Source organism: Neophocaena asiaeorientalis, unplaced genomic scaffold, assembly GCF_003031525.2.
Source record: "Neophocaena asiaeorientalis asiaeorientalis breed wild unplaced genomic scaffold, Neophocaena_asiaeorientalis_V1.1 scaffold116, whole genome shotgun sequence".
NCBI lineage: Eukaryota > Metazoa > Chordata > Mammalia > Artiodactyla > Phocoenidae > Neophocaena > Neophocaena asiaeorientalis.
In genome coordinates, this window is record NW_020174561.1 from 4,238,822 (window position 1) to 4,252,568 (window position 13,747).

At 36.2% G+C, this 13,747-nt stretch overlaps 1 protein-coding gene across 1 annotated transcript in view; it reads right to left on the minus strand.

Moving 5' to 3' along the window:
• The window catches only part of PTPRZ1 (protein tyrosine phosphatase receptor type Z1), a 163,464-nt gene that overhangs the window by 72,719 nt on the left and 76,998 nt on the right, over window positions 1–13,747 (minus strand). Inside the window, exons 3-6 of the mRNA XM_024757757.1 lie at window positions 6,926–7,105; window positions 4,622–4,773; window positions 677–772; window positions 132–198 (exon numbers count right to left, since the gene is read on the minus strand). Coding sequence (XP_024613525.1) covers window positions 132–198; window positions 677–772; window positions 4,622–4,773; window positions 6,926–7,105 — 495 coding nt within the window. The remainder of the gene's footprint in view (window positions 1–131; window positions 199–676; window positions 773–4,621; window positions 4,774–6,925; window positions 7,106–13,747) is intronic.

Below are 13,747 nucleotides of genomic sequence, written 5' to 3' on the forward strand. Positions count from 1 at the left end.
ATTGCTCCTCTTTACAAATGTCTGCCCTTCTTCCTTGGAACAAGTGATTTTTATAACATTGTAAAAACATTGTAAAAATTTATATGCATTCCAGTAAATCTGGAAGAAAGAGATTTCTCCAAATAGCTTACCGAAACGACTAACACTCTCAACTCCATCAATAATTGCTTTGTAATCCAAATTTTCTTCTATTCCAACCTGTGAAAGAAGAATGATGTTCTAAAAGTTGCATAAAATATCTGACTAATTATTCAATAAAATGTAAAGATTAGTAAATTCTATTTTAAGTATTCAAAAGTAATGTCCTAAATGCACACTTTTTTTTCACAGCAAGTTAAGAATAAACCAAACAAAAACCAGATAATTTTCAAATTTTCCATTAAGAAAAGGACATTTTAAACTGTTACGATTCGTAGTTACTGCTGTATCATGCTGATGCTTTGCAAATAAGCAAATCTTGTAGTGTATGAGTGCACAGATTTGCTCCAGCTGGAAGCGACATATCCAATTGACAAATACAAGAGTCCCCTTTTAAACATACCAGCCAAGAGGTTGTTCTCTTTGAAAATAATCACCAGTTATCATTCCACTTATGAGCCCTTCTATTTGTAAAAAAGTGTGTTTTGGTATTCCCCATGATTGAAAAGTTAGTGCTAAATCTCTGTATAATGATTACCTCAAATAAAATGGATAAAGCTCTTAACTTCCCTTTTCCTTTAACGGCTTCCTCAAAACTTGAAAATCGGTCCGCATCAAAGCAGTAGATTTGCATCTATAAATGTAACAAAGATGCCTTTATTACATACAAAGACTTCACAAAAAAGTCAGCAAAAAGACAATAAAATAATTTATCAGTTCATTAAATTCTCTTTGAAAAATTCTATAAACTATATAATTCTATATTTTGTGAATTTTCAAAATATTTTATCAATTACATGTATACACAACTATCACTTATCCTTCAATGAAGAAAGAAATACAAAGTTGGACAGATCTAGAACTGAAATTACCACTTTGTGATTACCAGGGGACACTGAATAATTTACTAGAGCAATTATCAAATGTAATAAATTATCAAATGTTATTTTCACTATTTTGATGGAATTCTTTCAAATATGGTTTCATTCTTTCCTGAATGGACATGCCTTTCTTGATGGTCTGAGCTACCAGTTTTGGACATTATTGTATTGTGCTCTACTAACAGTGAAACTCTCAAGAACTCTCTGCTTCTATCTAAAAAATACCAAAGGAGTCATAAATTCCTTATTTTAAGTCTCTCCCCACTGGTGCGAGGCTATCCCTTGTTCATTTCTACTTCAGTCCACACATCTATCTATAACAGCCTCCACTCTCACTTACAAGCTGGTGCTCCTAGGGTCGTGGGCTTGGAAATTTGATAACTCAGGTAGTTTAGACATATAATTAAGGGAAGAGCAGAAAGCCTCTGAAAAGATTAATGTGCATTTAGGGCTATGGATCAGAGAAATAGCAGGTGTGAAGCAGAGGAAGGCAGTGGCTCCTGCCTTGGGTGGTCACCAAAACCTTTTCAGAGAGAGGATTTCCAAGTTGACCCCTGAAGCATGAGTGGCTTTAAAGTTGACAGATGAAAAAGCAGAAGAGATGAATGTGTGTTCAGGTCAGAGGGCCCAGCTAGGAAAAGGCCTACAGGCAAGAAAGTATGAGAAGTGTGGGAAATGGAAAGTAGTTTGTTAGAAGTTCAGTTGATCACACGTGAGAGGAGAAGAGAGATATGAGGCTGGAGAAGTAGGCAGGGGCCACACAGGCAGTCCCAGCAGTTTGGGCTGGAGGGCAATAGAAGTCCCTGATGGGAAGGGGGCAGGGCTGGGGAGAAGGGGGGAGAGCAGAAGGGATTAAGACTGGAGAGAAACTAGCTGCAGGGACTTAGATACTCAAGTAAGAGACAAAGGTGGTTTGAACCTTTTTCTGACCTCCCACATCATTTAGGGGCAGAACTGAGGTGCTGATTATAGGATATGAGAGGCCGGAAAGAAAGAGCAGGTCACGCATACCCCCCAGTTTCCCTGCTTGCACAATTACGTGGAGAGTGTTTTGAAAAGCAAACAAGATGGAATTCCCTGGCGGTCCAGTGGTTAGGATTCTGGGCTTTCACTGCTGTGGGCCCAGGTTCAATCCCTGGTCAGGGAACCAAGATCCCGCTAAGCCACGTGGCGCGGCCAAAAAAATAAAAATAAATAAAATAAATAATTAAAACCATGAATGTTTTAAAAAATGAAATAAAAAGCAAACAACAAACAAATGACATCTCTGAGAGACAACTTGAGGGGCTTTTAAATAAGAAAAATACGTGAGGTTTAGTACACAGATTCTGTATAATTTATTTTGCTGAATCACAGCTTTTGTTATTGTTAGTTTTTCTTGATTTTCACCATTGTTCTAAGTAGTATTGTGAGAGAGCTAAACTCTTGGAAGTGAGAATGTTATGTGTTTAATGGGTTGACTTTCGTATTTTTAACAAACCAAATTTGATAAACATGCTTTTCTTTAAGGATATTTAAAAAATTTTAAGTCATAAACTTGAATGTGCTTCTCCACATTAAAATATTTTAATCCTTTATGAAATAACTAATTTATATTATTTTTATTATCATAACTATTTTGGATTATAAAAGTAATACAGATTTATTACAGGTAATATTGAAAATATGGCAACTTTAAAGGAGAAAAGAAAAGGCACCTATAATGCCATCACCCAGAGAAAATCACTATTAATGTTTTCTTGGTTTCCTTCAATTATTTTTACAATAGCAATAATAGAATAAAATAAATAAAACCATGAATGTTTTAAAAAATGAAATAAAAAGCAAACAACAAACAAATGACATCTCTGAGAGACAACTTGAGGGGCTTTTAAATAAGAAAAATACGTGAGGTTTAGTACACAGATTCTGTATAATTTATTTTGCTGAATCACAGCTTTTGTTATTGTTAGTTTTTCTTGATTTTCACCATTGTTCTAAGTAGTATTGTGAGAGAGCTAAACTCTTGGAAGTGAGAATGTTATGTGTTTAATGGGTTGACTTTCGTATTTTTAACAAACCAAATTTGATAAACATGCTTTTCTTTAAGGATATTTAAAAAATTTTAAGTCATAAACTTGAATGTGCTTCTCCACATTAAAATATTTTAATCCTTTATGAAATAACTAATTTATATTATTTTTATTATCAATAACTATTTTGGATTATAAAAGTAATACAGATTTATTACAGGTAATATTGAAAATATGGCAACTTTAAAGGAGAAAAGAAAAGGCACCTATAATGCCATCACCCAGAGAAAATCACTATTAATGTTTTCTTGGTTTCCTTCAATTATTTTTACAATAGCAATAATTCAATCTTTCATTTAATCCTCATAATAACTTTACAGAGATGTGCTACTACTATTATGTCAATTTCACGGAACAGAAACAGAAGCTTAGGGAAATTAAATAATTTTTACAATGTCATGTCATATAGCTACTAACTAGACGGTGAAGCCAGTATTCAAGCCTCGTCCGTTTGACTCAGACTGTACTCTCAGCCACTAATTAGTTTCATGTTTTACAAAATTTGGAATAATAATACTGCGTATATGGGTTCAAGCCCTGGTCGGGGAAGATCCCACATGCCGCGGAGCTACTAAGCCCGTGCGCCACAATTACTGAGCCTGCGCTCTAGAGCCCACAAGCCACAACTACTGAAGCCCTTGTGCCTGGAGCCCGTGCTCCACAATAAGAGAAGCCACCACAATGAGAAGCCCGCGCACCGAAACGAAGAGTAGCCCCCGCTCACCGCAACTAGAGAAGGCCCGTGCGCAGCAAGGAAGACCCAACGCAGCCAAAAATAAATAAATAATTAATTTTAAAAAAAGGCTGTGTATACTATTTTATGTTCCACTTTTTAAATGCACTTATGATGAACTTTTTCTGTGTGAATAGTTGAAAAACATGATTTTTACAAGATCTATAATAATCTATCATAATGTATTTAATCATTTCCTTTTGTTTCAATTTTTATTATTGTAAATAAGTCTTTGCACATAAATTCTTATGTCCTTAATTATTCTTCAGACTAAATTGCTACAAACTGAAATGTGAATATTGAGAATAAAACATTTAAAGTTCTTGATAAAAACAAGTGAACTGCTTCCCAGAAAGTCTACCAATTTATACTTTCTCCAGACATGTATGAAAGTGTTTACATATTTCACTGCACACACACTATTTATTATAATTATATTTATTTTGCCAATTTTAAATCTGAAAATTTTCTCATTTTAATTTGAAGCTTTTTGATTCTCCAGTATGTTGATAAAATTTTCCCCTTTTATTCCTACTGGGCTATGGAAAGAATTTCATTCATTCACTCATCAGTATTTATTGATCATCTATAATGTGACACTCTGCATTACCAGGACGTGGAAAATCACATATGGATCTTATTGAGCTTAGGCTAGTGAAGAAGGCAGATATTAACCAAGTAAACAAAATATAGCTGTATAAATTATAAAGTTGATTACAAATGAATTAAATTATATGCTAAATAAAATCCCAATGATTTAGAAAACGAAATAGTAACTAGTGGAACTATTGACTTACCTCCAGTGGAAATTTTTGTCCTTCTAAACTATGTTCTGATCCATCAGATGACATATTGCATTTTCCCCAGTGAAAAGTTATCTTGCTTGCTTTGAACACCGTTTCTGAAACTCCTCCACTGAGACGGTAGTCATTTGTGAGGTTAATTTCCACTTAAAGAAAAACAATAAAATTGCATCTAAGTTTCTGAGAATCAAAATTGCAAATTTAACTAAATTTTCATCTATTAAAGTACATTAATAAAATCATTTATTTGATAAATTTAGAAAAAGTTACCATTTTGGAAGCTGAACTTTGTAACTCTGCATAGTATACTTAATGTATCCTATTGCCACAAATGTAAAATAAACCTAAGACCTTAACTGCTATACAGCACTAAAAGCAGGAGACAGGCAGTCCACCTGCCCTGTCTGTTTGGTGTTCCAAGATTTGTTTGTTTGGTGTCCAAAGCCCTGCTCCCCTAACGCATCAAAGGGTAGTGAAGGGATAGTTAAAGGGAGAAGGAACAGAGGAGTGGAAAGAGGAAGTCTTTTCCTGGGGGTACCCCCAACCTTCTCAAGGTCAGCCTGTTTCTACTCTTTAACAGGGGGCTGCTTTTGTCCCATCTCCTTATGCCTCCAAGCATCACTCCAGGCTTCAACAAGCTTCAGAACTTCTGTCCTAGACTGTGGCAAGGAAGGCGGGAGACCCATTCCTATTGAAGGGGTTTACGCCATCTCATGTTTGAAGTCTCCGTTGCAACTCTCAGAATCTTAAACTCTCCTATTTCAGTTCCGTAGCAGATACTATCTGACTGTACTTTAGGAGTCATCTGGAGATTAATGATCCTCTGGAGACCCTAATGCAAGATTTCAATGTCTCTCAATCAGATTTAAATAGTCTTTGTTCTATCAAGCAGAAACCACTGTTGGCATTAGGAACAGAATCCAACACATTGGCCAGTATAAAGTCTGCCAAATAGAACATAATTCTTAACTTTTAGGCTGTGCTTTTTTTCCCAGTGGACACCAGCCAGCCAGAGATATAAACTTTCATGAATAATAACAATAGCAACAAACACAATAACAATAATGGTCAACATTTATCACTTACGACATGCCATGCATTACACTACTTTACATGTATTAAATATTTGATCCTCACACAACCCTAGGAAGAAGATACCATTACAATCCCTATTTAACAGGTAAGGAAATTGAGTCACAGAGAGGTTAAGTAACTTGCTCAAGGTTCCACACTGTGCTTTAAATGGCCAGTAGTGAACCTAAAAAGTGTGGCTCTAAAGATCGAGTGCTTTACCACATTCCACTAAGAAAAATAAAGCAGAGATTACATGCTTTACTGCTTTGTAACATCCTTTAAAACTGGTAATTAAAATGTCAAGATTTGGGACAATATACTATTATGTATTAAATTAATAATATCTTATAACATGTAATAATTTTTCAAATTATTCATTCAGAAAAATACTTACTGAATGCTTATTATTTATCAGGCACTGATGTTGAAAATTCCTACCCTCACGGGACTTAAAATTAAATTACCACATTAAAATAATTACATTACCAAAATATGGAAAACAGAGAAAAATACCACTAATGATAAAACCACACCAACATAGCTACTATTATAGTGAATATTTTTTCTAATCTTTTTCCTATATTTGTTTTTACATAACTTCCTGATATATATACGATTTCATTTAACCTATAAGATCAGAAAAACAATACTGTTCACTTTTATAAACTATTTTGTCTATCTGTTGTTTACTGGAATTTTTTATGGTATTATATTTTGCATACTAAGAGAAAAAACTTAGAGAGTGCTTCCTAAGGATGGTATATAATTTTAAACTTTCTAATAGAAGGGCTAGTAATTTCTTAAAATTCAATTATAATAGATTGCTTTTTTCACATCCAAATATTGAACACAGCGCAAGGCTGAGCAGACAAGATCAAATAAAATGCCCAAGAAAAAGAAATCCTGATTGACTAAGTGATTAACCAGTGATGGGGTTATTAAATTACAATAGCTATATATTACGTTATCTTTAACAGCTCTTCCAGAGGAGGCATCTTTATTGTTATATTACTGGAGAACACGATATTATGACTTTGGTCATTTAATTTTTTGTACACATTTTCAGAAGGTCTAAACTTCCAATTTTCTATTTGACTTCTTCTACCTATAGTTTCTATCCAGTTCAGAATACATCATTCAAAGGAAAATAAAAGGAAAATAACCTAAACATACTCTAGGTCTGATAAACATATTAACGTCAGAAACAAAATGCAAATATTTTACCTGTTTTCCCAGTGTTATGAATGAATGTGTTTTCCAAAGATGTTTTATCCCAACCCTGAAATTTAAGTTTCTTAAGATTCACATTTACTTGTGTAAGATCTTCATCAATATTGATAGGAGATTGTTTGGGGCTATTACATGTTGGATATTTCTTTCCCCAATTTTTTTGATTCAATGCTCCTAGGGGGAATAAAAAGTAAGAAGTTAGTTTTTTAAATTACCATGCAAAAGCTAAATTTTATATTTATAAAGTAGTTAATATGTTACATAAAAATAGACACGATAGTAGGGAAAATTGGGACATCTTTAAACCAATTCTTAAAATAATTACAATTGGACCTCTGTATTCACAGGTTTCACTTCTGCAGATTCAACTAATCTCAGAGCAAACACATTTGGTAAAAATAATTCCAGAATGCTCCATAGCACTGGCAACTATTTACATAGCATTTACATTGTATATACACCTATTTACATAGCATTTACATTGTATATACAACTATTTACATAGCATTTACATTGTATTAGGTATTATAAATAATCTAGAGATAATTCGAAGAATACGGGAGGATGTATGTAGGTTATATGCAAATACTACACCATTTAATATAAAGGACTTGCGCATCACAGATTTTGGTATCCGAGGGAATCCTGGAACCAATTCTTCTCCAATACTGAGAAATAACTATATGCCTAGATTTCGATTCTGGGTTTTAATATGATACACTATGAGAAGATGCTTAAAGAACAAGTGCAGGGTTCAACAATGGCCTTGTTTAGCCATCACGCTCTTCCAAATCAACAGAAAACCTACTTGTCCTATCAGATAGTTAGTCCTAGCTCAGGGTTCCAGATTGAAGCATGTCCAAATGAGAGGAGTTAAGTTCCGACTTCCTTAGTACTCTCCACGGGGATGGGGTGGGGGGAGGCCCCTTTAGACTTTCTCTTATCCCTGCGTTGAACGATTTGGTTTAATTTCCATCTGCTCAGGGCTTATTTATAAAAATGTAATCACCAGGCTCTCCTTGAAATACCTCCTTCCTTCCCCTCTCCCCCTTTTTTTTCCTGGTTATAAAGCCTAACAGATTTTATGGTTTAACAATAGAAAAAATAAAACAGGGCTTTCTCTAAAGATTTTTGCTTACAGTGAAGTGAATTTTCATCTATTCCACAGAATGAATAGTCCTCTAAACCCAAATTGCCCTATGTTGCCTTTATTTCACCACTACCTGAAACCACAAACCATCTCTCATAACCTATTTCACTGGACATTAACTTAGCTAAGCACCCAAGCAGTGCTAACAATGGGTATGTTTTATTTAACGTTCATCTATTAAAATATATGCAATGTTGTGAGTCCAAGTCTCAACCTCTTCTCTGGCTAAACCCTAGCATTTCTGCCGCCATTCCACGAAAGAGCAGGTAGCCACACCGTTTTCAGCTTCTATCCTTTCAAATGCTTTTCTTTCAGAACATGAGTATGGGTAAGGCCAAGATTTCACATGGTTGATGTTCAGAGAAATTATAAGAAAACATACACTCCGTACAACTCTAGTCTATGCCATCTTCTTTTTGTGATAAGGGAATCAGTGAGGATCGACTTACATGCAAGCTCTCATAATGTGATAAAGCTAATTTTGCATAATTTAACCCAGGAAAGAAATAATAATTAGTCACACCATGAAACTGCCTGTATAGCCAGGGAAATTTTGGTAATTCATCTCCTAGTGAGGCATACACCAGAATCAATAATAGCTGCTGAAAACTCATTTTATTTCAAAATCTAGCTCTCTGTTTAGACAGCACTTGAATACAATATGCTTTAAATATGCACAGTGATGCACATTTTGGCTTCTGGGAACAGCTTTAACAATTTGAGTAATAATACGTTAATTTCACTGTAAAGAACACTGGCATGGGGACAAGAAAACACTGCTTATTTTACTAGTGTCAATGCAAGAGAAGCAGAGAAAGAAATTGCAGTACGAATCGATAAACCACTTTTTATTGCTTACATTTTTTCAAACAGTACAATAAATTCTGAGCACACTTAGGAAGAGTCTCATAGTTGTGGGGCATAGAAACACAAAGTTTTAAGTCTCTAGAGCACTGAATATGAGTTATAACCTGTTTTGTCCACAGCATTTAGTGCTCATCTCTACTTGGATTCTAACTTAGCATATCCACAACTGAACACTGGATTTCTGCCCTACAAGTGCCTCCTATAACCACTGCCATCCCCTAAACACAGAAGTCATCCTGGTGCCTCTGTTTCCTCCTCAGCAAGCCCTTTTGCGTCTACCTTCAAAATATGTCCTTAATCAGATCGTTTCTCATCTCAACTGTTAGCACCCTTAGCCCAAGCCACCGTCATCGCTGGCCTGTTAGTCTTGCTGTTTCACATGCAGCAACACCATCACCTAGGAGACTGTCAGGAGAGTCAGGCCTCCACTGTAGCCTTACCAAGTTGGAATCTACAATTTAACCCAATCCCCAGGAGATTCACACACATGTTAAATTTTGAGAAGCAACAGCTTAGACATCTCCAGCGCCTTCTAATTAGTCTCCAGCTTCTTCTCTTGCCCCTTTCACAATTTTGTTCCCCACCTACCTGGTAGGCAGGATTCCGAGATGACCCCCCACACTCTAGTGTCTAGAAAAAAAGCCTGGCACATAGTAGGTATTCAATAAACATTTGCTGCATGACTGAAACAGACAAAAAATGATGATGTCTTTCATTTTATGAGTCTGAGCTCACAGGGGTCTAACATAGGATGAAAACAAGAAAAAAGAAAGAATGAAAACTGACCGACTGAAGAAATATTTCTAAACTCAACTGCAGATCACATCTGACTGTTTGTTATATGACCTTTTTGTTGAGTCGTCCCCACTAAACTTCTGCTGAAGGATATAAAGAAAGATCTCATGTCCAAATTGTATGCTGTCTGACCTTGTACAGCACAATGATCCTGAGTCACTGGATCTCTGAAGTGTATGAGTGTAGACTCAGTTTAAAGTACCTACTAGATCGTGATGTCAAGTACGGTATAGGTTCAGGAAGCCTCCTGAATTTCTGTGATTAACAGACAAAATAGAAGAACCAGAATAGGCAAAAGGAAATTTTTTAGTGAAAAGGCTGTAAAACAGAAAAAGTCCCAAAAAATAAGACCTTGATGTTCTTTTTGCAGTGAACTCTGAAAAGAAGATGCTTCAAATCATCATAAGTAGAGACCCAGAGAAAGTAAATTAATAAAGTGTTAAGGTTACACACAAGGACGAAACATAAATCAAAGAAGCATTAAATATACTTTAGCTGTTTTTAATGATGAACCGTTAGGTTAACCTTACGCTTAAACATTACCTTTAAAATTCCCAAATTAATGTTTTTAATTTTGCAGGTGGAGACCTCAGTCCATGTCATAATAAAAACCAGGATGACATACCCAAGGAAGCAGGTATACAGAATTCACTAGAACTATATTGTATCACTTGAGTGTTATTAACAAATGCTGTGGAGGAAGAAATTAGGATATGCATGGTAGTTGCCGCAGAAGTTTATCAGGGTGATTTACCCATCAGGAGGACTGCAGAGTACTAAATGTCAGCTCTAGAGAATTAAAATAAATTACTCATTCACGTATTCATCCATTCTTTCATCCGTGTATTGACTCACCTGAACTAGTACCACTCCAATAAATTTGCTGTGCTCACCTGTGTTGGAGCACTTCACAGACTGCATGCTGTTTGTCACCTTAGCTATCGCATCTGTATCTCATTGCCAAGCTCGGAGTCTGGCACACAGTAGAAATAAATTAAATGCTTGGAAAATAGGCTCTGAACGCCAAGTGAATGTATTCAGTATTTACACCCTGTGCACTCTTGATTCCAAGCAGAATGGAAAGTGACCGTAGGCTCTGTAGGAGATGAGCATGGGCTCAAGTTTGTTTGTTTATTCTTGCATCCCAGAAGGTTGGGCGCGTGTCCAAGAAAAAGTAGACAAACGCCTGAAGGAGTAGATCGGATGAAAGAAGGTAAACGTGGAGATCAAAGCACACAATGCAGGCCTTGAGGGATGGGTAGAATCTTGACAGGCAGAGGGGAACTGAGAGCATGTCTGGTTGAGCGATGAGCCTGAGCAAACTCATGGGGGCAGAAAAGTGCGGAGAGTGAATGCCAAGGACTTCTACAGAGGGAGATGGAAAGGCAGACTGTGATCAGACATACCTGGGGAGGCCAGCGGGAGGCACTGAGGCTTTGGAAGGCTAAGGAGCTTACTGCTGCCTTATCAGAGAGGTTGAGCTGGCAGGAATGCAGGAGGAGCAGGGAGAGGGAGGCTGCATGATTAGCGGACATTTCCCTTGGCATCTTCTATTTGTCTTCATCTGATTTGTACATAATCCCGGTGCAATGGACTGAATGTTTATGTCCCTCCAAAATTCGTATGTTAGAATCCTAAGCTCCAATGTGATGCCATTTGGTGGTGGGGCCTTTAGGAGGTGATTAGGTCATAAGGGCTCTAACACAAAGGATTAATGCCTTTATGAAAGAGATGCCAGAGAGATCCCTCGCCCCTTCTGAAATGTGAGGTTACAGTGAAAAAATAATGGTCTAGGAAGCAGCCCTCACTAGATACAAAATCTGCTGGTGCCTTGATCTTGGACTTCCAGTCTTCAGAACTGTGACAAATAAACTCCCGTTGTTTATAAGCCACCAGTCTATGGTATTTTGTTAGAGCAGCCTGAATGGCTGAGGTACCTTGTATTTATTTGAACTACAATATGTCTTTTTCTTATTTGTATCGTAATTCCAGAACCTTTCTTAGAACCTGGCACTTAAGGATTAAATAAACATTTCCTGAATGAATAAATACTTCAATAAAATATCTACAGTTACCTACACTTCAATGTCTTCGTACTACACACCTTCTAAATAGGAACACATTCTAAAAAACATTCTGTGTAGGGAAGTATTTATTACTCCACCAGTCTCTAACATAAAGATATCAACTGAGGAAAACTAAAGTTTAAAATAAAGAAGGAATGAGTAAAAAAAAAATACCAATGAAGATTTTTAATATTTGAAGAAAAAAGTGAGAAAATGATGAAAATGGAAGTCAAAGAAAAAATCATCCTCTCTGTTTTTTGCATGATTCCTGTTGAGTCTTACCTTCTAATATCAGAAAAATGGATAAAATAATTATAATACAGTGTAAGGTATTCAGCAGACATCCACTGAAATTTCATTTAAATACGATTTTTAAATCCCAATATTTGTTTCTTTTCAAGGTTATCATAAGTTACTGATATTTAACAAACTTTGAATAACAGTAGACTTAGGACTGATTCTTTAAAGACCAAGATATCGTTAAGAAAAATACATACTGCTTTTAATCTTAATGAATTTCTTGTCTAGTCCAGGTTTTGACGTAAGAAAATGTTTGTGTCTCTACACATTTACGTATAAAAATATTATTATTATTAAGAGGCAAAAATAAATGTAATACTGGAATGTCGACTGTAGTAATGATTGTGGCATTAACTGCAAGTAATTGCTTTGAATAAACTCCGCTCAAGATTCCATATACCATAAATCAAAGCTTTATAAATGACTCTGGACTTGCTTTATGTGTGCTAACAAATATACCAAAAGCCAAAATTTATAAGTCACTGAAATAGCATAAAGCTATCAGCAGTGAAATGTCTTGGATTCAAATTTCAGTTTATTCAAATACAAAAATGAAACAAACCAGTGTTATTTTCAATAAAAGCATAGCATATAACTTAGTACTCCAGCAAACTGTATATATATACTTAAGTATGCACTTTTCAGATAAGGCAATCAGCTGCTTGAGAAAGGGAGCTTCCTCAAAGATTAGAAAATAAACCCCTGAAGTACTGAGTAACAGTCATTGAGCGATTTTATGTCACACCAGTAAATGTCATCATTTGAAAGCAAAGGAAGAAAGATGTCTGAGGTAACTTTCTATGTTGAGAACAAGAATGACGATGTATTTTTACACACACAAATCAGTGTGCCTGCTTATGGTTTTGGTTTAACAGAGGTTTTAGGAGCTAGAGAGAGCAGAGCAGTTGGTGAATATAGATAATGGTTGCTCTTAAAACTGTGCTGAAAGTAGATCAAATGCAAACAATTTCAGCACGAGAAGCTGTTTAGTCAAGACTGCATTTTCCCTTATTATCTGCCCTAATGGGACACTCACATCAGGGCAGCAGAAAATCTTTGCAAGCCTGGCAGATATATCCAATTGCCAGAGGGTTACAAATGTCAGGGAAGGTAGTTATCAACTGATTCAGGAAAATGCTAGCACAAAACTTCCTTAAGCACTATGATATTGAAGAACATTATTAATTGAGGTTCAGTATAAATAGAGAGAGCGATCAGAAACTTACTTCAAAGTTCCTGTTTAAAATTTTATGACTTGGGGCGTCCCTGCTGGAGCAGTAGTTGGGAGTCCGCCTGCCAGTGCAGGGGACGTGGGTTCGAGCCCTGGTCCAGGAAGATCCCACATGCCGCGGAGCAACTAAGCCCGTACGCCACAACCACTGAGCCTGAACTCTAGAGCCCGTGAGCCACAACTGCTGAAGCCGGCTCTCCTGGAGCCTGTGCTCCACAGCCAGGGGGGCCACCGCGGTGAGAGGCCCACGCACTGCAGCAGGGAGTAGCCCCCGACTCACTGCAGCTGGAGAGGGCCTGCGTGCAGCAGAGAAGACCCAATGCAGCCCAAAATAAATTAATTAATTAAATAAATTTTAAAAAAACTTGTTTAAAAAAAAAGTTTATGACTTTTTCAAGTTGGAAAAA